The sequence below is a fragment of the Lolium rigidum genome, chromosome 4 (genome assembly GCF_022539505.1).
Source record: "Lolium rigidum isolate FL_2022 chromosome 4, APGP_CSIRO_Lrig_0.1, whole genome shotgun sequence".
Classification (NCBI taxonomy): domain Eukaryota; kingdom Viridiplantae; phylum Streptophyta; class Magnoliopsida; order Poales; family Poaceae; genus Lolium; species Lolium rigidum.
In genome coordinates this window covers 10,639,986-10,667,586 of record NC_061511.1, presented here as the reverse complement: position 1 = coordinate 10,667,586, position 27,601 = coordinate 10,639,986, and the positions used below count along the sequence as shown (strand labels likewise).

The 27,601-nt window shown below is 44.3% G+C and overlaps 2 protein-coding genes across 3 annotated transcripts; both read right to left on the bottom strand.

The window, feature by feature from the left end:
- Nucleotides 1–574: 574 nt before the first annotated feature.
- LOC124646677 lies at nucleotides 575–10,354 on the bottom strand. Its single transcript, XM_047186763.1, has 10 exons — nucleotides 10,015–10,354; nucleotides 9,373–9,492; nucleotides 9,151–9,299; nucleotides 8,380–8,649; nucleotides 8,171–8,301; nucleotides 7,727–7,844; nucleotides 7,554–7,646; nucleotides 7,405–7,482; nucleotides 7,151–7,238; nucleotides 575–642 (listed from the first exon to the last, which is right to left on the bottom strand). The coding sequence occupies exons 1-10, from the start codon at nucleotides 10,352–10,354 to the stop codon at nucleotides 575–577; spliced, it is 1,455 nt and encodes a 484-aa protein (XP_047042719.1).
- Nucleotides 10,355–17,804: 7,450 nt separating this feature from the next.
- LOC124650143 lies at nucleotides 17,805–24,294 on the bottom strand. Of its 2 annotated transcripts, none has more exons than XM_047189700.1 (11): nucleotides 23,769–24,294; nucleotides 23,238–23,357; nucleotides 23,017–23,165; nucleotides 21,077–21,346; nucleotides 20,869–20,999; nucleotides 20,429–20,546; nucleotides 20,256–20,348; nucleotides 20,105–20,182; nucleotides 19,910–19,997; nucleotides 18,582–18,669; nucleotides 17,805–18,163 (listed from the first exon to the last, which is right to left on the bottom strand). In XM_047189700.1, exons 1-10 carry the CDS (start codon nucleotides 24,154–24,156, stop codon nucleotides 18,593–18,595), a joined length of 1,512 nt encoding a protein of 503 aa, XP_047045656.1. In that variant the 5' UTR covers nucleotides 24,157–24,294; the 3' UTR covers nucleotides 17,805–18,163; nucleotides 18,582–18,592. The 2 variants fall into 2 exon arrangements, with proteins under 2 accessions (XP_047045656.1, XP_047045657.1); XM_047189701.1 differs by having other exon boundaries at nucleotides 17,805–18,160; nucleotides 23,769–24,293.
- Nucleotides 24,295–27,601: the final 3,307 nt, after the last annotated feature.

The window sequence follows — 27,601 nt, the reverse complement described above, 5'->3', positions numbered from 1 at the left end:
GGGTGTTGTGCGAGATCACCAATTCTACATGTAATATTTCGGCAACAGAAAAAGATAAATCACTCCATCCAAACCAAATTGGAACAAACAAAATCTTCAGTAATAGTGCGAGTTAGCATCCACAACACTAAAATGAAGTACTCCCTCTATTCACTAATGTAAGAGCGTTTAGATATTTTAAAGTCGACTAGATGCATACCAAAATGAGTGGATTTACACACTAAAAGTAGACTAGATATGGATCAAAATGGGTGAATATACAAAAAGCTAAAAGGTTTACATTAGTGAACGGAGAGAGTAACAATTAGCAATATAGCAAGTATTACAAGTTTTGTTTTCAAAACCAGATGCATACATGCTGACCAATTAACAGAATCCAGAGCAGCTTGCAATTGTAGTACTAGGGCATGATCCAGAATCCAGAACAGTACCATAAAAAACTAACACTATCTAGCAAGTTCCATCGAAAAGATACCAACACTACATCTACTTCCTTACTCCAGGGGCAGTGATCCATTCTTCAGAGTATACAGCAAAAATCCTAGGTAGCGTCTAGCTAAATATCTGATGACCATTACAAAGAAGTCATGGATACGGGCCCTTCCTCTCCAGTGTTTCCTTCTGCCTTAGCATCTTCATCGTCTGCATTTTAAGAAACATGAAGTTAGTTCAGCACATTCCTGTCAATATATCCATTTTTCGTTTGACATCACAGTTGAATATCCAAGAGTTGTGTTAAAAATTTCAAAAGTTTGGAATGGTATGTAAAGGCTGTAGTTGTTACGGACACTAGTAAGATGGATGCAGTGATGCGACTGGCAAGAAGACCACGAAGTCATAATGCTGGAGATGGTTGTGAATGTTTGAGTTAAAGTGTCATACCCCTTTCGGGGCACACCTTGCGTGTTAATATAGGGAGTTTAACCTAACAACTCCAAAAGGGATATACATGGTTTGTTACAAGGAAGGATCTAGAGCTTAATCTAGATAACCACTCTAGCCTTATAATTCGGCCGGTGGATTACAACTCATGTATACATGTCACCTATCGTGACAGACCTATCTTGCTAACACGCCCCCTCAATCACAACCTATCTAGGTTGAGATTGTTACGAAAAGCTTCAAGCTGACGAACCGTCAAAGGTTTTGTGAACCCATCTGCAACTTGATCTACAGTTGGAATAAATTTTATATCTAGTAATCTTCGAGCCACTCTTTCTCGAACAAAATGGTAATCTACCTCTATATGCTTAGTTCTTGCATGAAAAACTGGATTAGCTGAAAGGTAAGTTGCACCCATGTTGTCACACCATAATCTTGCAGCCAAAGGGTGAGGAATTCCCAATTCAGTGAGTAACGTTTGTACCCACATGACCTCAGCTGTAGCATTGGCAAGTGACTTGTATTCAGCCTCTGTGCTTGACCTAGAAACAGTGGCTTGTTTTCTTGCACTCCAGGATATAAGATTAGGGCCAAGAAAAACAGCAAAGCCACCTGTAGACCTTCTATCATCTGGACATCCTGCCCAGTCTGCATCAGAGAAGGCACTCACAACCATAGAAGGTGATTTATCTATCCTCAAACCAAAACTAGATGTATCCTTGAGATATCTCAAAATTCTCTTAACAGCAGTCCAATGTGAAGTAGTAGGTGCATGGAGAAACTGACAAACCTTGTTGACAGAGAAAGAAATATCTGGCCTTGTGAGAGTCAAGTATTGTAAAGCACCAACTATACTTCTATACCTTGTAGCATCCTCTATGCTCAGAGGATCTCCTTCATATGCAGATAATTTTTCACTTGTTGACATGGGTGTACTTGTAGGTTTGCATCCTAGCATTCCTACTCTTTTCAGGATATCTGTAGTATACCTTTCTTGTGTCAAGAGTAGACCACCATTTTTCTTCTTTACCTCAATACCAAGAAAGTAGTGAGCATCACCAAGATCCTTGAGGGCGAACTCCTTCTGAAGATCTCGAAGAAGGGCTGAGGTTGCCTTATGACAAGAACTAGCAACAATTATATCATCAACATAAATAAGCACAAAGATAGAAATATTTTTCTTGAAATAGAAGAATAGTGAGGTATCAGCCTTAGAAGACCGAAAACCAAGTGCTTGGAGTTTGGTGCTTAGTCTTGAAAACCATGCCCTTGGAGCTTGTTTCAACCCATACAAGGCTTTATCAAGTTTGCAAATGTACTGAGTTTTTCCTTTGACTTCATACCCAGGTGGTTGTCTCATGTAGACATTTTCCTCCAGAACACCATGGAGAAACGCGTTCTTCACATCCAGCTGTCGAAGGTTCCACCCCCTGGCGACAGCAATAGACAAAACAAGACGAATAGTAGCTGATTTAACTACAGTACTAAATGTGTCCTCGTAGTCAATACCATATCTCTGCTTAAACCCTTTAGCAACTAAGCGTGCTTTATACCTATCTATACTACCATCAGCTTTATGTTTAATTTTGTAGACCCACTTGCAATCTATTATATTTTTCCCTGCATGATTTGGTGGAACTAAGTGCCAAGTTTTATTCACCATGAGTGCCTCATATTCCTCATCCATTGCTCTTTTCCAGTTATCATTTTTTAATGCATCATCTAGATTACTAGGTTCTCCTGAAGCTGCGAGATTCGCATACCTGACCATGTTTTTGTATTGCCTTGGTTGTATTTTTCCGGTCTGCAGCCGAGTAGTTACTCGTGGCACAGCTGATGCAGCAGGTTGAGCCGGCGTAGAAGATCCAGCAACACCTGTGGTGGATCCCGGGGCAGATTGTGTCGGAGCAGGCTGCTCCACATCGAAGTTCTGCGTCGAATCTGCCTCGGGATCGGAGGACTCCGCACGGGATCCAGGCGAGCTGGTGTGGCTTGACGTAGCAGCGGTGGACGGCACAGACGATCCTGCTCGCCTATCCAGGCCACGAGAGCGGTCCCCGCCGCCCGCAGCAGCATCTGGCGTGGCGTGCGCTGAGTGGAGGCGCACTTGCCGAGAGAATCCGGGCGACGCGGTTTCGCCAGCGGTGGGTCCCGCGCGACCCTGGGCTTCCGTGCCGCGGCGGGAGAGCATGCGATGACACGCGGAAGCACTGTTTTCTCCGGTTCCTTCTGCATTGCTTCTGTTTTCTCCGGCATTGCTTCTGTTTTCTTCTGTATTGCTTCTGTTTTCTTCCGTATTGCTGTGCACTTCAAGAGGATCGTTAGCTGCAGCAGTAGTATGAATATTATGCTCAATTGGGTCAGTTCCAAATTCGCCCCCATGATCAAATCGAGATGGATTTAGGAGATGGGACGGTAAAAGAAGAATTTCTGACCGAAGCCGCTGTCCTGCATTAGCATGGAGTGTGGCAAAAGGAAATATTGTTTCATCGAAGATAACATCCCGAGAAATGTAGACTCGACCAGAATTAATATCAAGGCACTTGAAACCTTTGTGCATATTACTATATCCTAGAAATACACACTGAATGGAACGATATTCTAGTTTTCTAGCATTAAAGGGTCGAAGATTGGGATAACAGGCACATCCAAATATGCGCATGGACTGATAGTCAGGTTTAATTTTCTCAAGTACTTCTAGAGGAGTAGAGAAATCAAGAAGTTTGGTAGGAAGACGATTGATGAGGTATACCGCAACAATGAATGCTTCATCCCAGTATTTTAGAGGCATGGATGCTTGAGCGAGAAGAGATAGACCAACTTCAACAATGTGTCTGTGTTTTCTCTCTGCAGCACCATTCTGTTGATGGGCATGAGGACAAGAAACATGGTGAGTGATGCCAATTTGCTTAAAGAAGGAATTTAGGCGTTCATATTCTCCACCCAGTCGGATTGGAGAGTGATGATTTTTCTATCAAAACGTCGTTCAACAAGAGCTTGGAATTGATGAAATATATTGAATACTTCAGAACAATGTTTAATCAAATAGATCCACGTAAATTTGCTGAAATCATCAATGAAGCTAACATAATAATTCTTACGACCAAAAGAATCAGGGGCAGGTCCCCATACATCAAAATAAATCAACTCTAGGGGATGGTGTGAGACACTAGTGGATCTCGAATAGGGCAATTGGTGACTTTTTGCCTTTTGACAAGCTTCACACACCGACTCATTTATTTTGCTAGAACAAGGAAGTTTATTGCGACTAATAATTTTCTGAACTATGGGAGAGGCCGGATGGCCTAACCGACTATGCCATCTGTGATGGGATGGCTTGGAGACTCCATGAACTTGCTTGGATGATGATGAAAATGATGATAACTCGGGAACAGGGTAGAGACCATCTTGGCATGGTCCATCAAGCAGCACCTTCCTCGTGACCTGATCCTTAATGCAAAAGAATTCAGGATGAATTTCAACAAAGGTATTGTTATCTCTAGTGAGTCGATGTGTAGAGGCAAGATTTTTTGTAGCATCAGGAACATGGAGGACATTTTTTAGATGGATATTTTGATCATGAGTGGGAATAATAGAATTACCAATGTGAGCAATATTCATACCTGCACCATTGGCCGCATGCACCTGATCAGCGCCATGGTAGCGTTCATGGGCATGTAGCCTTTCCAGTTCGCTTGTGATGTGGTCTGTGGCGCCGGTGTCGATGTTCCAGCCACCACCGCCATTGTTGTTGTAGTTGACGTTGGCAGCTATCCGCTCACGAGGAACGAAGTCCTGGTCGAAGCGGTACCAGCAGTTCATGGCGGTGTGACCTGCCACGTTGCAGAGCTGGCACGGTGCGCGATCACCACCACCGTGGTTGCCACCGTTGTTGTTGTAGTTTCCGCGGCCACGGCCATTGTTGTTGTAGTTGCCGCGGCCACGGCCATAGTTGCCACCATTGTGGTAGCCACCATGGTTGCCTCCATTGTGATAGCCTCCTTGGCCACCATTGCCACCACGTTGAGGATTGCCACGGCCTTGATCACCTCGGCCTCCGCCACGACCACCGAAGCGGCCACGGCCACCGCGAGTAGCGGCGTTGACAGAAGATTGGGAGACTCCACGGAGCATCTGTTGGCGACTTTCATAAGACAGAAGTTGCGAATAAAGTTCGCTCACCGTGATTGGTTCGGGTCTGGTGAGGATGGCGGCGACTAGCCCGGTGTAGGAGTCGTCCTTGAGGCCTGCGAGGATGTAGGAGACCATGTCTTCATCTTCAAGGGTCTTCCCGGCGGAGATCATCTCGTTCTCCAGAGATTTCATCATGGTGACGTACTCACCCATGGATTTGCTGCCCTTTTCAGCACTGGCAAGGGCGATGCGGGTGTTGGTGGTGTGTGCGCGCGACCTGGCCGCGTACATGTCTTGCAGAATCTCCCAGAGCTCGGCTGCCGTCTTGACACCAGCGGCATAGGGGAGCACCTCCCGTGAGAGAGATCCCACGAGGAAGCTGAGGACCTTCTGGTCCGATGCTACCCAGTCTTCATAAGCTGGGTTTATCTCGGTGACAGTCTCGTCACCCTTCTTTACTTCGATCTCTTCCTTGGGCGCCTCGATGGAGCCATCTAGATAGCCCATAAGGCGGGCACCTCTGACTGCCGGCAGAACTTGAGTCTGCCAGAGGATGAAGTTTCCCTTGCCTAGCCGCTCCGTCACGCCTATCCCGAAAGTGGAGCCTCCCGAGGGCTGCTGCGTCGAGGAAGAGGACGAGGACATATTGGCTGATGACGACGGGGTGAGATTGGATCGGCGGCGGCGGGATGTGGTATGTCGCTAGATGTGTTTTTGGAGGAATTGCTCTGATACCATGTGAATGTTTGAGTTAAAGTGTCATACCCCTTTCGGGGCACACCTTGCGTGTTAATATAGGGAGTTTAACCAAACAACTCCAAAAGGGATATACATGGTTTGTTACAAGGAAGGATTTAGAGCTTAATCTAGATAACCACTCTAGCCTTATAATTCGGCCGGTGGATTACAACTCATGTATACATGTCACCTATCGTGACAGACCTATCTTGCTAACAATGGTCACGTGTTTGGCAAGGACTTACAGCAGAAAGGAGGATCCGTAGAACAATATAGGATTATAGATATCCCGTTAAGTTCCCAACAGAGACAAATCACAAAACATACATAGATAATAGATTGACTCAGACTTTGAACAGCACTAGAACCTTGGCATCACATACACAACACTGGAACCCAATGACCATGTCATAAGCAGATTAGCATAGACAAGAAAACATGAGATCTACAACCATAGCATAGGAGACAAAGCTCTACCGAATAGTCCTGGTGTATTAGGGTATATATCTCGCAAATTTGGAGGGCAAAATCAGATAAATCGTAGGGGGGGGGGGGGGACGGCCCCTGGCTCCACCCTTTGCTACCAATGGCTTGGTTTTCCTCGTCCGAGCTAAGGTCAGACGCCATCTTCCATAACCGAGCTGCCCAGTGTCAGGTCTATCCCTACAATCCCCTAAAAGAAGCTGATGGATGAACCAATTGAGCCAACCAGGGACAGAGCTGCCCCTGGGACTGTTCTTGTTGCATAATTCTTCAAACTGGGTCAGGTCCATCCATACAATCCCTTTACATATGAACAAATATATCAATCTGTTTCTGGAATCTGATCGTTTCAAATGGGATCTGAATAGTAAAGCTAAGTTGTCTGAAAAATCCTCACATAAACTACAACCTCTGTTTGACTATAAAAAGGAAGGGTGGGAGAAGTTAACTTTGGGGGTATTACGCCCCTATGTACCCCTGCAGTTTGACATTTAGCCTTCCCTCCTCGCATAAAAACTTTAGCCTTCCCTCCTTGCATAAAACTTTGGCACCTTGGTATCCAGGCGGGTAATGAAGCAATAAAGCTCCAGCTCTTCATGTACATCCTTTATGCAGCTTGACATTTAGCCTTCCCTCCTCGCATAAATGTATTTCTTCAGCAAAATACTTTGGCACCTTGGTATCCAGGCTGGAGCTTTATTGCTTCATTACCCACCTGGATACCAAGGTGCCAAAGTTTTTTGCGCATTGCATCAAGACCATGGATCCTAGACTGATCCATGAGCTCGTCAATCATGAAGTGGGGCTATATTTGCATATTGCCCCATGTACTAAGAATTTTTATTGCAAATAAGTAAATTCAAACAAGGCATGGTAATACGATCTATAATAAGATAAAGGAGGTATGTATTACCTGAGTAAAATACTTCAAGATGATCGGACAAATCTACTCTTAATGTGATGAATCTCTGTATGCGTTTGCGCACATGAAATACACCGATCTACGAAGCCAAAAGGAGCAATATTTTTATTCGATATCTATAAGTGATGATAACTTGTAAGAGACCAAAAGAATATTTATACTCCATATGAGATCAACAAAAGGTTAGTTTCAAATGAAAATGCACAAGTGGTTTGGGCATTTTCTGGATGTGGATAGAAACAGACCTCAACCTCAACTTTAGAGCTGAGATCATTGCTTTTCTCAAGATGTTTTTCACCAACACCCAACAACACATGTTCCAGCTGAAATGAACAGGTAAAACCAAGTAAAACAAAATGTGACAGATGTATACATATAAGGACTAGAATTTTACCTGAACAATACTTGAAACACGCTCTTTTTGGCATGAAAAGATAATATCCCCTGCCCTAATGCCAAGCTTCTCAGCATCACATTTCGCTGAAATCTGGTAACAATATGCAAGAGTTACATCTTGGTTACAGCATAACATATGCTTAGATAAAGGGCTAAATCAGATAGGTGTACCTCTCCAACAATGAGACCAGAGGAAATACTGAATTTACGTGACATCAACTCAATACGGGGAATATCTAGAAATGCTAATGTCCTTAGCTTCAAGCCAAGCTGGGGTCGAGCAAGTTGCCTACATACAATAGTCATTAAATTGTTGAGTTCAGTTGAAGAATGTGATTACAACATATGAATTTACTATTTATCCCCAGTGCAAAATGGAGCACAAAAAAGTGCGATGACACAACATTTATTTCTTTACCTTTCTATGTCAGCCCAACATACATTATTTCATCTAAACAAGATACTCACATTATGACTAATTACTTACTTACACTACAATATTTGCTATATTAAGATATTTAATGCGCACATAAATAGAGCATTACAAATGATTGCAAAAGCATCAAAGTTCCAATCACTTCAATACTAAATGAAGCTTAGTAAAATAACGCTTACCTAAAATGTTGCCACATGGTTGAACATTTAAGAATAAGAGAGCTTGGAATGAAGGCAACAAGAGGCAATTTATAGAATAGCATCCCTACAATTTTTCCACCAGCATCCAGCACTCCACCTCCAGTTCCACACTGCATGCAGAATGACACTTGAGATTTGGTAATTGAAATTTAAATAAAATTAAGCCGAAGAGAAAAGATGACTATAACCTGAGGAATTGGACCGTTGAGGAATTGATAGTGATTTTGCTGATGTTCACAAGGATCTACAAGTTGCACCTTGTCTCGCTTATAAATCAGATTCAAATTTGTATCTCTAGCCAATAGAAATACATCCTGGCCTAACTCCACATTACGTTCCAATGACAAAGCCTTCAATGAAATATCCCCACTAATCTCAAAGAAGGCTATTTCATAGTGCTCGCTGAAGAACATCAAACGACACTCTAAAGTTGAGTCATCCAACATATGAACATTAACCTGAAAAAAAATAACTAAAAGAGTTGAATATCCAAGAGTCGTGTTCAGAATTTGTATGTAGGAACTCCAAAAGTGGCGTTCAGAAGACTCCAAGAGCCAAATAGACCAGGTCAAACATTTGCCAATAATAGACAAAAGAGGTGGTCAGAAATATTTTCCTTTTTTAGTTTGAAACTAATGGTCAGACGGTCTTAGTTTCAAATGGTCTTTTTTACACAATTCATAAAACATAGGCAGATTGACTCAGACTTTGATTAGCTCAAAGCAAATACTGTTAAGACAATAGCATTTCCCAGCTAATAATTAGCACACCGCACTAGAACCCATCATCATGTCATAAGAAAATACAACTTGGGTGGCATATAGACGTCAAAAGGTGTTGATTTTCCATTAGATCATATCCCACAACTCAATGACATAAGTGCATTGCTATTGTGGGTTTATATGTAATCTGAACAACGATGCTATGACTTAATTGCACGATTTGTTTTAAGATTTTACCTTTGCCTCAGTAGCGTACTCCTTTTTTGTCCAATCATCCAAAGGTTTCTTGGTGCAGAAAAGCCATGCTGAGGTGAGAATGATAGCGGAGTTCTTAAATGCATCTAACTCAACGACAATCCCTGTGCACTGGTTTATCATCTTGCCATCTGCTCATGTTACAGAGGATGCTTAGAAATAGCAACAATAAAACCAGGTTAGGCTAATGACTAAGAAGAGTACCCAGGTAGGCTGAAAGGCTTAGAACCGATTCAGCACACTTTAGAACAGACTCTGTTTCCTTGACGGTGCGGCGCTCGGTGACACCGGACGGTGCAAGTGTTAACATCCGCTTGTGACGATCTAGAAAAAAAAAAAATCCATATCCATGAGAGCAATACAAGAACTTGGTCAAATATAGTGTCACACTCGATATACATATGCCCTGATTGGCAGCTTAGTTTTCTCAAAATCAAAGTACTCCAAACCACATTATTTCGATGTTTGGGAAATGAATACTACAGTTTTCTAAAATCTCCGTTTTGTACTGTTTCAGTGAAAATGATAAGGCGTTTGGTGGGGTTGTATTTAGTTGTTGCATTAGACATTCACCATCGTAGGTTGAACCAACATATGAATCCAGTAGCTTGTCAATTCTGCTGGTCAGTCAGGCATCTCTAGCTTGAAGTTTTAAAACACATTCTCACACGCTTACGGGAGAAAGAGCGAATGCAGCTTTGGCAATACCAGGACTTATAAGACCACACAATTAGTTGGAGCTAAAACACCTCAAAGTTTTTAAAACTGTAGTAGTGCTATTTTTAGTAATTGTGGTATTCTCTAAATAATTAAAAATGAATACTGAGCAGATAAACACACTCTTACCCCTTTTCTTAATGTATTTCTGCATATCATCATGGTATCTGTCCATGACGTCTTGGTCATCAGTGAAGCCGTAGAGTACCGTGCCATCTTCCTCTGTACAGATTGGCATCAGGGGAGCCTTGGGCCTGCGAAGTGGAGAACTGTCGGGAGAGGAGTCGGAACCAGAGCCGGAATCCCTATTCCTCCGCTTTTCCGACGCAGACGCGAGAGGGTACCTTTCCAGCACCGCCGACACAGAGTCCGATTCAGGTGTTCCGCACGGCGGCCGGTTTGGAGGAGCGGTGCCCGGGTCATCGTCGCTGATCGGATTGGATCCCGGCCCCCTCGATTCCGCCTCCATCCGGTCGGCGTAACTTTCGCGGGCAACAACACCGGCGCCAGGACCCCCCGTGAGCCCGCGATCGGAAGCGGCTGACGCCCTGACCACGGGGACTGAGCGCGATCCGTGGCTGCGGAGTGCGGACGAAACTATAGCCCTATACTCTCTGAGCACGCAATCCCAAGTGGTTGATCCGGCGCTACGTCGGAGCAAAAATAAAAAAAACTGGCGATGAACCTATAAATGCAGGAGTAAGGAGGGCGAACGAAGGTTTGTTGGCCTGCATGAAATTTGAAGGAGCTTAACGTGTGTATCAGTACAATGCAGCTGCAGGTGAACCTGGCCCCACGACTGACGATTTTACAGCAAACTGCACTCTGCACCTGGTAGAGTTTACTGAATACCTGAATAAAGGTAGCCAATCCTCCAGGACCAGGACAAATAGGAGGTGCACATGGGAACCGACAAACTTCATTACTCAGGTTGCACGCGGGTGATAGTGGATGGGGATTCTGTGCAAGAGATGGAGAGGGTTCAGTAGCTCATCTAATGGCCGTCACAGGAAAAAGCGTATTCAATCTTTAGTACAGGACGAGGGGTTCATTGAAGGTCATCATCAACTCAAATCCTACATTACGAATTACTACTATAAAGGGTTATTTGGTCCACCGGAGGAGAGTTCTTTCTCTCTGGATGAATCTCAAGTAGCCGATATATCCCAAGTATATCTGGAGGAGAATGCTATATTAAGGGCTCCTATTCTGAGGAAGAAGTTAATAAAGCTATTTTCTAGATGAAACATAATAAAGACCCGGGTCCGGATGGTTTCCCAGCTGAATTTTATCAGACTTTTTGGGATACCATTAAGACGGATCTGTTGCAAATGTTTAGTGTTTTACACGCTGGACAGTTGGAGCTATTTCGTCTAAATTTTGGTGAGGTTATCTTGTTACCTAAGGTTAAGGAGGCATAACGGATTCAGCAATACAGACCGATATGTCTTCTCAACTTGAGTTTCAAGATTTTCACGAAAGTGACCACCATTAGACTGAATACCGTGGCTGATCATGTGGTGAGGCCGTCGCAGACTGCATTCATGTAAGGGCGTAACATCCTAGATGGAGTAGTAGTCCTACATGAAACGGTACATGAGCTACACACTAAAAAGATGAATGGGGTTATTTTAAAATTAGATTTCGAAAAGGTCTATGATAAAGTCAAGTGGTCTTTTCTTCACCAGACACTCAGGATGAAAGGTTTTTCACCAGAGTGGCGTTCTTTGATCAGTGATTTCGTGTCTGGAGGAAGTGTTGCGGTCCGTGTTAATGACGACATGGGCCATTTCTTTCAGACTAGAAAAGGTTTACGCCAAGGGGATCCTCTATCACCACTTTTGTTTAATATTGTGGCTAATATGCTCGTCATCCTGATCGAACGTGCCAAGTCTGATGGTCTTATTGAAGGTGTGATCCCTCATCTAGTTGATGGTGGTTTATCAATTCTTCAATACGCCGATGATACAATTTTATTATGAAACACGACCTTGATAAAGCTAGGAATCTAAAGCTAATATTGGCTGCTTTTGAGCAACTATCGGGTCTCAAAATTAATTTCCATAAAAGTGAATTGTTCTGCTTCGGTGAAGCCCAAGACTCAGTTGTCGATTACTTGGAACTGTTTGGTTGTGGGCAAGGCCAGTTTCCTATCAATTATTTGGGAATCCCGATTCATTATCGGAGATTAACAATAGCTGCATGGAAACAAGTGGGGGAGAGACTTCAGAAACGTTTGAGTAGCTGGAAGGGTAAAGTGTTATCTCTGGGAGGAAGACTGGTACTCATTAATTCAGTACTCTCTAATATGGTGTTGTACATGATATCCTTCTTCCTCTTGCCGAAAGGTGTTTTGCACAAACTCGACTATTATAGATCGAGATTTTTTTGGCAAGGAGATAGCGAGAAAAAGAAATATCAACTGGTTAAGTGGAATGTTGTATGCTGTCCCAAAGATATGGAGGGGTTGGGTATTCATGACCTTGCGGTTAAGAACTCAGCCTTACTAGGTAAATGGCTTTTCAAGCTACTTACTGAAGATGGCGTATGGAAGACGCTTCTTAAGAGAAAGTACATTGGCGAGAAAGCATTATCCCAAATCATATGGAAATCAGGGGACTCGCACTTCTGGGCCGGCCTAATGGCAACGAAGAAATTTTTCTTCAAATTTGGTACTTTTTCAATTAAGGATGGATCGCAGATACGGTTCTAGGAGGATTTTTGGTTAGGGAATAGATCTCTCTCAGAATAATATCCGGCGTTATATAGCATTGTTCGTCGCAAAAGTGATATCATTGCTCTAATAATGGCGACCTCACCTCCATCTGTGACATTTAGACGAGATTTATTCGGAGAGAGGCTTATTGCGTGGAATTCCTTACTTCTTCGTTTGGAATCCATCCAGTTATCCGAAGGGCCGGATGAATTCCGTTGGAACTTACAATCCAATGGAGGTTCACAGTAAGTTCGTCATACAATGCAATTATCCAACCTGACATTCCAGTTGATAAGAACAAGAAGATTTGGAAGATGAAAATACCGCTAAAAATTAAAAAATTGGATGGTATTTACGTCGAGGGGTAATCCTAACCAAAGATAATCCTCTGAAACGAAATTGGCTTGGGAGTACTAAGTGTGTATTCTGTCATCATAATGAGACAATTAAACACTTGTTCTTCGAGTGCCGCTTTGCCAGATCTATATGGTCATGCATCCAAGTAGCTTCAGACATGTATCCTCCGACCAGTGTAACCAATATATTTGGAAATTGGCTTCATGGTATCGATCACAGGTTTAGAACGCTTATTAGGGTGGGAGCGCTTGCCGTAATATGGTCGTTATGGCTATGCAGAAATGACAAAGTTTTTAATGATAAGAATTGTTCCCTTTTGCAGGTTATATACAGATGCACCGCTACTCTCCGTTCGTGGTCTGCGCTACAGAGAGTGGTGAACCGAGACCTATTTACGGAGATCTGTACACGGTTGGAGGATACGGCGAGGGATACTTTTTCCCTACATGGATAGCAGCATAATCTACAGATTGAGTCTCCACATCTTCTTAGGTGTTCTACAATTGCTCATTAATGATATATAATTCGCCTTCGTCTTTTTTCTTTGGAACTATTTGTGACTCCCGAACGGCTGTGTGCATCCTGATTATGCAGAGGTCGAGTGTAATTGCTTGATTAAGTAATAAAGCGCCTATTTTCAAAAAAAAAAAAGCTCATCTAATCTGAATATCTGATGCTCTTCCAGCCGAAGCTTTTCTTGTTTGACAATGCTGGTATGGGCCGGGTCATTTTGCACCCCGACGTCGACGCGATTCATTAACAGCTGTAACACCCGCAAGGGAGACTTTTTTTCTTTTTGATTTTATGTGTTTTCCATATTTTTTGTGCATATAAATAAGTGATACAGATACACTAAAACAAAGTACGCCTATATAGTGTGTGTGTGTGTGGGGGGGAGTACACATATGTAGACTAAAAATGGAAAATCATCTCTCAAAGTCCCAATGGAGGTACATGACAGAAATGACCTATCCTAACTCTAATTTTCTAGCCTAGGAAACGGAAAAACAAAAACCCGCGTCGCTCCTCTGGCGACACGGGGGGAAACCCTAGCGCCGCCGCCCAGGGCCCTCCCTCTCCCTCCCCCACATCACCGCCGCCAGAGGGTGCGCCGGCGAAGCCGCACGCGCCTCAAGGATGGTGGCGGCGGGGCGGTTTCTTCTCCGTCTCCTCGTTCTTCCCCTTGCGTTACCTGACGCGGGGGCACTGCAAGCGGCAGCGGTGGCTATGGGCGGGCACGTGGCGGCCCTGCCGGCATCGAGCCGGTGGAGCTGCATCGGGAGGCCGCGGCGGTGGAGCCGCGGTGGTCTGGGGCGCCGCGGCTTTCAGCGCCGAGGCAGGTCCCGATCTGGGCTTGTCGGGCCATGCGTGCCACGGCCGCTGTTGGTGCTGGGCGGCGTCTTCGTCGCGGTGCTGGCCATGGTCCTGGGCCGGGATGGCAGTGCGGTGGCGGCTGCGGGCTGCACCTCGACGAGGAAGCTGCAAGTAGGCCGCGATGGCGGCGTGGATGTTGCGTGATGCGGCCTAAGGCCACGTGGGTTGCCCGATCTCACGAATTGACCGAGGAAAAAGTGGGGGAGAGGAAGAACATGGCAAGAACACGATGAACACACGCAAACGCACACCAACCCGATACAATTACAGTTTACTCACGATAACCCGAACCACTATCCCGATAGAATCTCTCGAGGGAAAGACACGAGGTTGAATCCCCGAGAGAGAGAGAGAGAGAGAGAGATATCGGTATACGATTGGTAGAATCACATGCGTGAGAGACCGGTGGTAGAATCACAAGTGTGAGAGACTAATCATATAAGGAGTGCCTTGATACAATAGATTTGATAATCTAAGGAGGGGGTTTCCCTAATCCCAAAGGGATGGTAGAGGCATAAGCCAACTTCTCACTCAAGTTATGTCTAGGGTTTCTAGGTGGGGGGGGACTATATATAGGGAGCCACTAAGGAGTGGTAGTTTAGGGAAACAAGGGGGTACATGGGCCTTGGCCCAAATTGACTTGGGCACGCAAGGGGGGCAGATTTTCCGGCATTAGTGGGCAGATAACCCAGCCTAGCAGTCGTGCTTCATGCGCCGTCTCTTCTTGGCAACCTCGGGCGCTCTTCTCCCTTCTTCTCTTCCATGCCTCCGTGACCTCGGCCTTGAGTGTGGTTCTTGTAGTTGATGTACATGATGTGGTGGAGACCGAAGGTCGGGCTGCATCACTGCGGGATGTCCGCGGTGAGGCTGAGGGCGGTCTGATCGGTGCTGCTGCGGTGTGCCGTGTGTGATGCGGGCCATGGACGGCGGCGCTTGGCAGGCGACGCGTGGATGGAGGGCTTGTCGTGGCGGCGCGGGCTCGTCCGGGGCCCGATCTGGGCCGCCAAGGAGGTGTTCAGTGGCGGTGATCTTCTGTCTCTTTCGCGGTCGCGGCCGCCCAGGTTCGCTCTGGTTGTTTTTCGGCAACTATCTCGTGGGCAGCAGTGATGATCCAGACGACGGCTTTTGTCGTGGCGACAGGGAGCCTAGGCGTGGCGGCGGGAGAGATGCTTGATGACCGTCGGGTGCATGGAGGGGGAGAGGAGGTATGGTGGTTGTGCCGGTCCCTAAGGGGCGGGCGCTAGGTTTTGGGACTCATCGCTGGGTGAAAGCCTTGTCCTGGCGGCTGGCCAGGACCGGCGACGGTGACGCCCTTGGGCGCCACATCCTTCTTGAAGTCGTCGTCGAAGTGGTGTTCTCACTCCTCCGCCCGGGTTCTCCGGGGGAAACCCTAGATCCCTCGCAGGATCGGGCGTGGGCGGCACTCTTGTGTCGCTTTGCCTCTTGGGGCCTCGCTTTGGATGTCCACGGTACATATGGACCTGTGGAGTGCTTTGGTGGTTTTGGCAGAGGCTGTGTTCGTCTTCGGCCAAGCGGGACGTGGCCCTGGGGCCGGTGTGGTTGTTGGAGTGGTGGCTTCGGTCTTTCGCCTCCGTCTGTTGCGTTGAGGTCTGATGTCGACCTTGTTGGTCGTCGGCCCGTGTGGAGCACAGCCTCGGTCCTGGCATGTGGTGTTGTGTTGTACCGGTTTTTCGGTCAGTTTTTCTTATAAATGGACCATCTCTTTTTCTCATATATCAATGAAAGGCAAAGATTTTGCCTCGTTTAATCTCCCTATCCTCTCAATTGAACGATGGATCACATAAAATATATGCGGCCCATGTATCAGGATGAAGTCAACTTAACCATCAAAATTTCCTTTGTCGCTGGTAAAAACAATCTTGCATGGTTACATTCAGTTAAAGCATGATCTGCTTTACATATTTGGCAAGTGCTATTATCCATGACATGCCGTTGTGTAAGAGTCTTGTAATCCGGTAAAGCGCACCTTAGAAACAACAAGACGATGGAAGTACAGAACTGCTTCACATCGTAGCCTCCTCATTGAGCGTACTGAATATATTCCTAACTTCTCCTTTGCCCATGCCAAGTTGTCATCTTGAGCACTCCTCCGAAGAGGGATCTTCAGTATTGCATCAGCATCGGGGCATGAAGAAGAGATGACGAACAAATGGTATATTTAATCCAAAACTGCAAACGGAGGCCCAACTACATGTAGCACTTTATTTTAAAAAATTCAGAAATCATAGTTTGAAGTTTTAAAAAGATCTGAAAAAATTCCTAGATGTAGACAATAATGAAATCTACAAACTACAAAATCTCAACATGAAATTCTTTGTATTGTAGACTACACAAAAATGACCAAATCTTATAGATTTTATAGTTTTGAAATGTGCACTATTCACTATTCTCATATCCACACATTTATCATTTTTGTGTAGCCTAAAGTACTAAGAATTTCACATTGAGATTTTGCATGTTTGTACATTTACATCAAGGATTTCTTTCAGAATTTTTTGAAAATTAAAAATATGATTTTTGAATTTTTGAAAATAAAGAGCTACATGTAGCTCAACCTCCATTTGTCCACTCTCTATATTTAACTGCCTATTTGAACAAAAACTAGGCCCGGCCATTGGGAGGAGCAAGAGCATCTCTAGCAGACCCTCCATATTGGCCTAGCCAAGTTCGGGCTGATATGGGGTTTCGGCCTTTTTTAGCCAGACCAGACCCCGCATCAGTGGTTGGCCTAGAAAACAGATCCAAGCCACAGCCCAAACCCCCTAAAAGTCTGCATATATGGCGGTTTGCGAAGCGGATAGGGGCCAAACCTACTTTACACACACAAAAAAAGACAAATGTGTGGATCTGAAAATAGTGAATAGTGCACATTTTAAAACTATAAATCTGTTAGATTTTGTCATTTTTGTGTAGTCAACAATACAATGAATTTTACATTAAGATTTTGCACATCACTGTCTACATCCAGAATTTGTTTTAGATTTTTTTTGAAACTTGAAACTGTGATTTCCGAATATTTGAAAATAAAAGGCACACATGGCACACCTGAGCAATTCCATGATGTTGCTGTTCCTTCTACTACACCAGAAACTATCGCGCGGGACCAAGCGCGCCTATTGTAGTACACTGACTAGCGGGCAAATCTGCCTTCATTTGCGTCCATTGACATGGAGGGTATATGGCGTGCGGCCATGTGGGAAGTAGGAGACAGAGGCCTGAACTGATCGTGCAAGCTGCACTGGCAAGATCAGAGTTCTCCATCTTGATCTGCGTACTGATCTGACATTGACTGACAAGCGGGCGCATGCCTTCCAGGACACAGACAGAGGTGGTGACCAAATCAGGAGCATCAGCACCACTCCATCGTTATTCATGAACACATGTATGCTGCCTAAAATCGACATCTCAGTGTCGACTCACGACAGACAAATACATACATCGACATTGTCACTGCTATAATCCACCATCTACTCATTCACAGCGCATGTAAATTCAGCGCCAATATGGTACCATGAAGGAACGTATCAATCTACTCATATAAACCTACGCACCCAAAAGATAGTGGTACATGGTCAATTAGGGAAAATTAACCCAGACGTCGCGTTGGTTAGAATCAATGTAGATCCACACGCTTTTACCATGCCATAGTTTTTGACCATCTTGATCATACTAATAATGTTTAGCTCAAATTCGGAGCATGGCAGGAGTTAGCCGGGACAGAGAAAAATCAAACAGATGGGCCGGGAAAGCTGGAAAGAATATGTTCTCCTGGCACCTGCCATGTATCATGCCCGGTAGTTAAGTCTACTGCTGCAAGAAAGATATAGAACTTCACAATGAGCGGCAGTAAAACAAACAAACAGAAATACTTAAAGGTAGGAAGCATCGCAAAACTGAACTCTATTGGTGCTATTAATACTTGCTGACCGTTTTTCTGGCGCAATGAGCAAGGAAAACATCAGAGGAAGGATTCGGGTGGCATACATACTGACCACAATAATAGAAACCAGAACAGATAGCAATTATAGTATAACATGATCCAGAAACCAGAACAGTACCGTTATAAACTAACACTAGCCAGCAGGTTTCATCCAAAAGCTACCAACAACACATCTACTTTCTTATTTCAGGGGCAGTGATAAATTCTTTAGAGTTTACAGCAAAATCCTAGGTAGCGTCCAGCTAAATATCTGATTATCATTACAATGAAGTCGTGGATAGAGTTCACCTCAACATTCTTCATGGATCTGCTTCGCCTGCAGCAGATACCGGTGCTTCCTCTCCCTTGCTTCCTACTGCCTTAGCATCTGCATCATCTGCAATTTAATAAACATGAAGTTAGTTCAGCACATTCCTGTCAATATATCCATTTTTGTTTTACATCAGAGTTGAATATCCAAGAGTCACCAAGAGCCTTTGTTTTGTTTACCATACTCACACATGTTCGGATAGAATAACAGGCTGGGTCATACATTTGGAAGTAATTCACAAAAGAGATGATCATACAGTATTTGTGTTTGGTTTTGAAACTGATGGTCAGCTGTTCTTAGTTTGGAATGTATCACAAGACTATTGTTATGGACGCTAGTAATATGGATGCAGCGGGGCGACCGGCAAGACGACCACGTAGTCATAATGCTGGAGATGGTCACATGTTTTGCAATGTAAAGGGCCTGGGCATCAGTTATGTCCCCTACAATCCCTTAAAAGAAACTGCTGGATGGTCTAAAACGCTGGATATCCCGGACCTGGCCAGGGACATCTCCTGAACCAAGTGAATCCTTAGCCACACAATTCTCGGACCTTTTAATAATTATCACTAATGAACAACATATATTTTCAACTGAGGCATGGGACATAAACAATCTGAAACTTGCCTTACATTGCTTTGATGAAAGGTAAGTTGTCTCAATTCCTTACATAAAGTAGTTAACTTTGGGGCTATTACGCCAATATATACCCTGCAGTTTGATATTTAACTATCCCTCCTCGTATATATGTCTTTCTGTATCCATGTGTTCTTCGGTTCTTAGGCAACAACGAAGTTCTGACTAGGGCAACCTAGGCAAACACCAACTTCTGAATGGTAGGACTCTTTTCATGACTGTTGAGGTGGCCGTGGGATCAAGTCTGATATTTTTCTATAAAATAATAGCCACAATTGTGATTAGGTTGTTAGATGATGGATGTTGGATAAGCAAAACAGATAGACATCTGAATTTGTTACAGCTGTCACATCTTGGCTTTGGTGCCTATGGAAGTTAAGGAATTCTATTATTTTTCAGCAAGTGACGTAGATGGATCTAGTCTACCCCATTTTGCCTGCTGTAGCTGGAACTTGATTTCTAACTTACCTGCCTGGATACCAAGGTGCTGATATTCTTACCCATTGCACAAGATGTACACTGGACTGATAACTGGTTACTGGGTGCATGAGGCTCTTCAATCAAAAAGTGAGGCTATTTTTGCATACTGTCTCATGTACTAGAAATTTTCATTGCAAATAATTTAATACAAACAAGGCTCGGTAATAGGATAAGGAGGTATGTGTATTACCTGAGTGAAATAATTCCAGATGATCTGACAACTCAACTCTTAAAGTAACAACACTTTGTGTGCGTTTGCGCACATGAAAAACACCAATCTGTGAAGCCAAAAGGAGTAATATTTTTTAGTGAGATCAGTAAGAGGGTAGTTTCAAACGAAAATGCAGGTTTGGCACTTTCTAGATGTGGATGGACAGAAACAGACCTCAACATCAACTTCAGAGCTAAGATCATTGCTCTTCTCAAGATGTTTTTCACCAACACCCAACAGCACATTTTCCAACTGAAATAAACAGGCAGAACCTAGTAAAGCAAAATGCCATAAATTGTATACTTATAAGGACTACAACTTTTACCTGAACAATACTTGAAACGCGATTTTTCTGGCATGAAAAAATAACATCCCCTGCCCTAATGCCAAGCTTCTCGGCATCACATTTTGCTGAAATCTGGCAAAAATTTGCAGGAGTTACGTCTTGGTTATAACATAATTTATGCATAGATAAATGGCTTGATCAGTTAGGTGTACCTCTCCTACAATGAGACCAGAGGAAATATTGAAATTACGTGACATGAAGTCAACACGGGGAATGCCTAGAAATCCCAATGTCCCTAGCTTCAAGCCAAGCTGTGGTCGAGCAAGTTGCCTAGACATTAAATCATTCAGTTCACAGGGAAAATATGAGTCTAAACTTTCAATTTATCCTGAGTGCAAAATGGAGCACAAAAAGGTGTGATGACACAACATGTATTTTCTCTACCGTTCTATTTCAGACACAATATACATTATTTCAGCAAAACTAGATACTCACACTAAAACTAAATACTTAGTTACACACTAATATACTGCAGGATCTTTGATTAAGATATTTAATGCGCACATAAATAAGGGAGCATAAAAGGGACTGGTGAGGCATCAAATGTTCAATGACTTCAACACCAAATAAAGATTAATAAAATAATGCTTACCCAAAACGTTGCCACATGACTGAACACTTCAATATAAGAGAGCTTGGAATGAAGGCAACAAGTGGCAGTTTGTAGAATAGCATCCCAACAACTTTTCCACTAAGGTCCAGCAATGCTCCTCCGGTTCCACACTACATGCAGAATGTCACTTGAGACTTTGTAATTAGAACTCAAATAAAATTTAGCCAAAGAAGAAAAGATGATTAACCTCAGGGATTGGACCGTGGACGAATTGGTAGTGATTGTGTTGGTGTTCACACGGATCTACAAGTTGCACCTTATCTCGCTTATAGATCAGATTCAAATCAGTATCTCTAGCCAATAGAAATACATCCTGATCAAACTCCACATTACATTCCAATGACAATGTCTGCAACTGACTAGCTTGAGGAATCTCAAAGTACGCTATCTCATAGTGCTTGCTGAAGTACATCAGCCGACACTCCACGACTGAGCCATCCAACATATGGACATTGACCTGAAAAGAAGGTAACTAAAAAAGTTATATCCAAGAGTTGCGTTAAGAATTTACAAGTTAATAACTCTACGTGATATTCAGAAGACTCCAAGTGTCTTTGTTTTGTTTATCTTACTCAAACATGTTGGGATACAAATATTTAGCAATAAATCTCATAAGTGATTTAGAGATTTTGTTTGTTTGTTTGAAACTGATGGCCATAGTCTTTAGTTTCAAATGGCGAGTTTTCATAACTTCTAGGAGCTTAGGATGAGTGAGCTGTGAATGTTGGTCTTCGCAGAATTTAGATGCCTGAAAATTTGCCTTTGATTTATCGTAGTGAGTTTAGGCTACAACAAATTTCGTACTGTTTACTGGTCGATAGATGCACATGATAGATGGCCCTGCAGTACTTGTCTTGGTATCTTGATGTTCACGCACGAATCATATTATTAACTATAGCTTAAGGATGATCTCAGCAGCTTGTGCATTCTGAGATCATCCTTAAGCTATAGTTAATAATATAATTAGAATAAGAAGATATTAGTTATCTTGATAAAGTAAAGTGAACCCATTAGTTCTTTTGTCTAAGATGGCTGTCTGAAAGAAGAAATGAAGAGAACATGAACACCTTCAAAGGATTATCTCTCATTGTTATGCAGTACCACAAGCATTGTATGGTACCATACAGATATTCAGAAATGCTTTTGTTTGACCCTATTTGCCGTTTTTGCCTCAGGCTTTATAATGAAGGGGCTCATCTGTTCTTCAGGTGCAACTTGCAAGGAAGTTAGAGATTTCTGGAAGGAGCTTCTCCTAGAATATATTAGAGTAGAGCTGATTGCTTGTGCATCTCCATTATTAGTTCTGGAACACATATGGAGCCCTAATGCTGAAGTGGGCCTAAGACACTTGTGTTTGTGAGCAAGAATCCGGAAAAGCTCTGTACTGTGCGGTAGCATGCTCTGTTTATTCACAGATATGTAGTATCATCTGTACAAAGCCAACTTAGCAACCTGTGTGGATATTACAGTTGTGTGGGTCACATACTCAAACTGAATATCGACCACTACTTCTTACATTCTGGTGGCAGTGGAGGCAGGGGTGCAGTCTTATGGGATGAATCCGGTGATCTGTTTATGGCAGCAACAGGACATCATTCAGCTATATGCCTTTTATGAGGGGAGGCTTCGGCTTTGAGCAAAGGGGCTCAAAATCGTTTCTGATATCAGTGTTTCTGGAGTTGCTCTAGAGATGAACACAACAAATCTTCTTGATTCTAATGAAGATGATGTGGTGTATGCTGGATAAATGATGCCATGTCTGTTGGTCTTTGATCTTATCGTGCGTAGGTTTTTTCATGTTTAAACCGGTTCAGATGTGAAAATGAAACTACATATGAATCATTTATTCTACTGAGTATATTGTTCTACTGTCTCACCTATACAGTTTTGCTGCTCTCTTTTTTTCAAGAGAAAACTTCACTACCCAAAGCAAGTAAAATTAGCAACAAAATAGCCCATACAAAAAGCCTATCTCACGAACCTGATACCCAACGGGCACTGCAAAGCGCACCTACCACACTAGTAACTTCTTATGAATAGATAAAACTCAATAATCTTGAAATCAATTATATTAGAGTGGGAGGAAGGGAAAATAAACAAGGTGCAAGGTTTGTTTAAAGACTTTGCCTTTGCCTCAGGATCATATTCCTTGTTTTTCCAGTCATCTAGAGGTTTCTTGCTGCAGATGATCCATGCGGAGGTGAGAATGACAGCAGCGTTCTTAACTGCATCTACCTCAACGACGATTCCTGCGCACTGGTTCATCACCTTGCCATCTGCGCATGTTATGGATCATGCTTAGCAATAGCAACAAGAAAATCAAGTAGGTAACAGGCTAAGAAGGGTACCCTGGTAGGACGAAAGGGTAAGAACTGATTTGCCATAAGTTATAACAGCCTCCGTGTCCTTCGGAGAGTAGCGCTCAGTGATACTGGATCGCCCGCTTGTCAACAACCGCTCATGACGAGCTAGAAAAAAAAAATCAAACCGGCATTATCCACCATGAGAACCATATAGGAAGCAGATGAAGTTTGATAGCAGAAATCCTAATTTAACCGGCCAAAGGACATAGCACATCACTAAATAGCAAGTTTGTCAATGTATCGTAGAATCTTAAAATTTTTACTTATCGCAATACACATCGTGGTATCTGTCTCTAGTATCCTGATGCAAATTCGACACCATATGATCACGTTTCAGCTAAAAAAACGTAAGCCACATCGGCACACAGCAGCCTGACAAGAGTAAGAGCGGTACATATTCAATATAAATGCAGAATTAAATGGTCGACTTTTGCAAAGGATACAGAATGAGCTCAAAATTTAAATGCATCTTAATGTATAAAGACAATAAAAATGTCACCCGAAGAAAAGAATTACCCATTTTTGCATCGTATTTCTCCACATCATCGTAGTATTTGTCCACGGCAGCTTTGTCACTGGTGAAGAAGTAGGACACGGAACCATCTTCATCTGTAAGGGGCACCAAGGGAGCCTTGGGCTCGCGAAGTGGAGAGCTGTAGGCAGAGGAGACAGAACCAGAGCTCGCCGAATCCCTAGGCTCGGTGACCCTCTTCCTCTTCCTCCCCCTTGCCGACCTTTCCAGCGCCGATCCAGAGTCTGATTCGGATGACTGTCGACGGCGCGGTGGCGAAGCAAGGGGCATCCATGGGTCGGAAAGCGGGCGTGGAGGAGATTCGGTAGTGCTCTCGGGATCATCTCCTCCGCGGATTGGATTGAACCCCGGCCCCCTCGATTCTGCCATCATCCCGCCGGCCGGTTTTGATTCCACGGCAACTCTCGCAGGCAACAGAAACGGCCAGGACCTCCGTGGGCGGGCAATCAGAAGCACCTGACCCGAAGAGACGGCGGAGGAGAAAACCCTAGACGGAGTCCTATTGGATAAAGGAGAAGGGGGCCAAGGGGGTCGCGACTCGCGAGACAAGAGGATCTCTAACAGAGCGCTTATTTACAAAGTTCAGTCCCTCGAAAATCAATTTTCGAGTGGATAAGAGTTGGCTTAGAACAACACCCGTATTTTGAACCGAAAAATGTAAATTTAATTTAGCAATAATTGATCATCGCAAACAAGTTTTAAAAAGAAAAATTCAAACTGCATAGTTGCATAGTTGCGAACGCAAAATAGATTACATATAGCAAATGAAGCCTGGTGAACAGGGGGATAGGTGAACACCCCCTGAGCGGTCGACACATGTCAACATTAGATCTACATGGTTATCCCCGTATCCTGGTTAGCCATGCACGTCATGACTTAATCACAACCCAAATCAGGCAGACCCCACATTTTGAATTCAAAAAGTGGACCCGCACACGCACTGTTCATGTAGGCCCAACTTTTGAATTCAAATTCAGGGACCCGCAAAAACGGGCCCACATTTTCGAATTTACACTATGGGACCCGTATGCTGCCCCCCCCCCCTACTCCCTTTTTTGAATTGTAAACATTGGTTTATATTAAACACAGTTCTCCAGTCCCAATCCTTCAGTTTCTTCAGGTTGCTACCCTGTCCCATAAACGACTTCAAAAGAAAGCATGTTTCTCCAACCGTACACAGTCAAGCACGATTTTTTTCTCGCTTTACACAGCGCTGCAACATGCTCGCCCGTTTTGCACACATTTCTACATGTACCATTTGTGCCCTAAATCACCGCCTACATGTCCAAATTCTTGTTAAGATATACACGAACATTCCAATCATGAAGTACTAGAGCCAACAACGTGTAGTAGTCAGCCATAGTTTACACGCACTCTCTCTCCATCTCATCACACATAGATAAAAGGAAACTCATTTTATCGATCTAGCACAGCCAGTTACTCACTTTTATGGACAATACCGAAGGTTGGAGAAGATGAACAGCACCTCCAACTCGCTTAAGAGGAGGGGTAGGAGAAGATGAGCAGTATACATCTCTCTTTTTCTACACACAGCCGCGTGCGTAGATAGGTAGGAGAGGTTGAGCAGTCAACCTGGTAAAGTTTCTGCAGCATCTGTCTGAACATGCCAAATCAAACACTATTCCAGATTCCTCACTCACGGACGGCACAGTTGCTCATCTCACATACTCGTCCTTATCATCTCATGCACTAGTCTCAAACAATCATTATCCGCGCCGCCGGCGAGCGCATCGTCCTCTTGATGTTCGACACGGCCGCGCCGCGACTTGGGCGCCTGACCACCAGCTTCAGCTTCCGCGACTGACGCTCATCAGCGCTGAGCAGCGCGTCGCCACCGCCAGCTCCAGCGCCGTCTGGACATAGCAGAGCACAACTTAGTCAATGAAATACAGAAGCATCACACACTAAAGGCAAAAAAAAACTGAAGAAGAACACAGCTTAGTCAATGAAATTGATATATAGACGGTTCATAGTGACGGAAAAAGAACCCAAGCAGTAGAGATGATCACTCTTAGCTTCAAGACGATCTGATCGAGCATATCTGGCAAAAGTTTGGACACGAGTGATGTATAATCCATCATGTACTATCTAGTCAATTTCATTTCATCTTGCACATTTATTTGTGTCTATACGAACATCTACAAAATTCAGTAGCCATTAATGAATTGAGTAGCAGAAAATTTCAGTAGCAGCGGCATCAAAATTCTTACATACTTCATGTACAAACAATAGAAAATTTAGTAGTAGCAGCGTCAGTTTTATCTCTGGTTTCATCTATATCTACAAGATATAATAGTCTCACGGTTATCTAACTTCAGGATCTTCCAAAGATTGTATATTATCATCTAGTTAAGGAAGGCCTACAAGAAGCTGCTATACACGCGTAGTCACAGTGGACATTGCCTCTGTGATTTCATCAATCATGCGCCCCATCTAACAGCAAAGTCAAATACCGTATATACAACCAAGCCCCATCTTCTCCATAGCCCAGGACCCTCCTCCACCGATGCAGCCCTCCCGCCCCATCCTCTCCTCCACCGCCCCCAACTCCCTTCCGCCCGTGCACTGGCCGCCGCCAAGCAAGAAACGCCCAGACCTGCTCGCATCCACGCATCTGGTGCCCGGCCACCTCATTTTCCCTTCCTCAAATACAAGGGCTGGGCAACCACCGCCTTGCCACCGAATTCGGCTAAATTAGAGCGCCGGCGGCCGGATCCGGCGCCTGCCAAGGTGCCAGGGTCGAGCTCCCCCTCATCCCCGTCCAATTTCTCTCTCTCGCATACCTACTACCCCGAGAAAAAAATGGCGTACCTGGAGCTGGCGTGCGGGGCAGCGACGAAGTTGCGGGAGTGGCGCTCGTCCTGGTCCTCCAACTCTTCCGGATGGGCGCGGGAGGCAGCTCGCGGGCGAGCAGTTGGGATGGACGAGCGTGGCACTGGGACACTTTTTTGCTTACGGCCGTCTACGGATGCTCTTGTAGTTGTTGTGACTGCCGTAGAGATCACGAGCGATACAGAGACAGAGAATGGAAAGATTCCTTCATGCGCTGGTACGCGCCTTTTTTTAGCTATCGCGCAAAATAGCCCGCCAAAGAAGCACCCGAGTCACGGGTCAACGACACCAGCCCAATCGCTTTATAAAGGCTTCAAATGGAGTCCGAGTCACGGGTCAGAAATTTGGGCAGTAGATTCTGCCAAACTCCATTCGCGCCATTTCGCTTTACATGGCGCCAAATCCATGGCGCGCAACAGTTCCCGCGCATGTGACGCTAATTATTCGCGGAATAAATTATTGTAACACAGGCTGCGCACCTTGGGTCACGCTTTTCATTAGCGAGGATAACCCTACGACCAGTCAACAAGTGCGCTGGCAGTGTCCGAATCTCAACGCGGTTTGGACGGTACGCAGGGGGTGCTCACGTACCCTCATGTTCACTGAATCCACTCTCTTACATATAGTCTAGCCGTCGGCGACCAACTCTAACTTAGCTAAATTTCGGCCGTCGGCGACCTACTCTACGCGTGGCTGAGGACGACGCCGTCAGCGGCCTACTCAGAGTCGAGGTCGATGACCTCCTACTTCATGCGGCGGACGGACGACTCTTTCTGCGTTGCCTCGTGCGCGCGCACGGCACGGACAGCTTCCGCCTCCTCGCGGCGGAAGCTATAGCATCCCATGATTTGGGGTTACAAAAAGAGAGGAAACACATGTATGCATTGCATTCATGCATAGAAAATCCGGTAAATTTTCGCGTTTTCAAATAAAACATGTCAAGTTTACTTCAATGTGACTTTTG

Bases quoted from the DNA above. Each gene is read 5' to 3' on its own strand.
- LOC124650143 (XM_047189700.1), bottom strand. From the start codon at position 24,156: ATGATGGCAGAATCGAGGGGGCCGGGGTTCAATCCAATCCGCGGAGGA. The intron at 23,166-23,237 runs GTACCCTTCTTA...TAACATGCGCAG, and splicing joins TACCCTTTCGTCCTACCAGG to ATGGCAAGGTGATGAACCAG. The intron at 20,547-20,868 runs GTAAGCATTATT...TTTAATGTCTAG, and splicing joins GTCATGTGGCAACGTTTTGG to GCAACTTGCTCGACCACAGC.
- LOC124646677 (XM_047186763.1), bottom strand. From the start codon at position 10,354: ATGGAGGCGGAATCGAGGGGGCCGGGATCCAATCCGATCAGCGACGAT. The intron at 9,493-10,014 runs GTAAGAGTGTGT...TTTTTTTTCTAG, and splicing joins GAAATACATTAAGAAAAGGG to ATCGTCACAAGCGGATGTTA. The intron at 7,483-7,553 runs GTAAAATTCTAG...TGTTCATTTCAG, and splicing joins GTGTTTCAAGTATTGTTCAG to CTGGAACATGTGTTGTTGGG.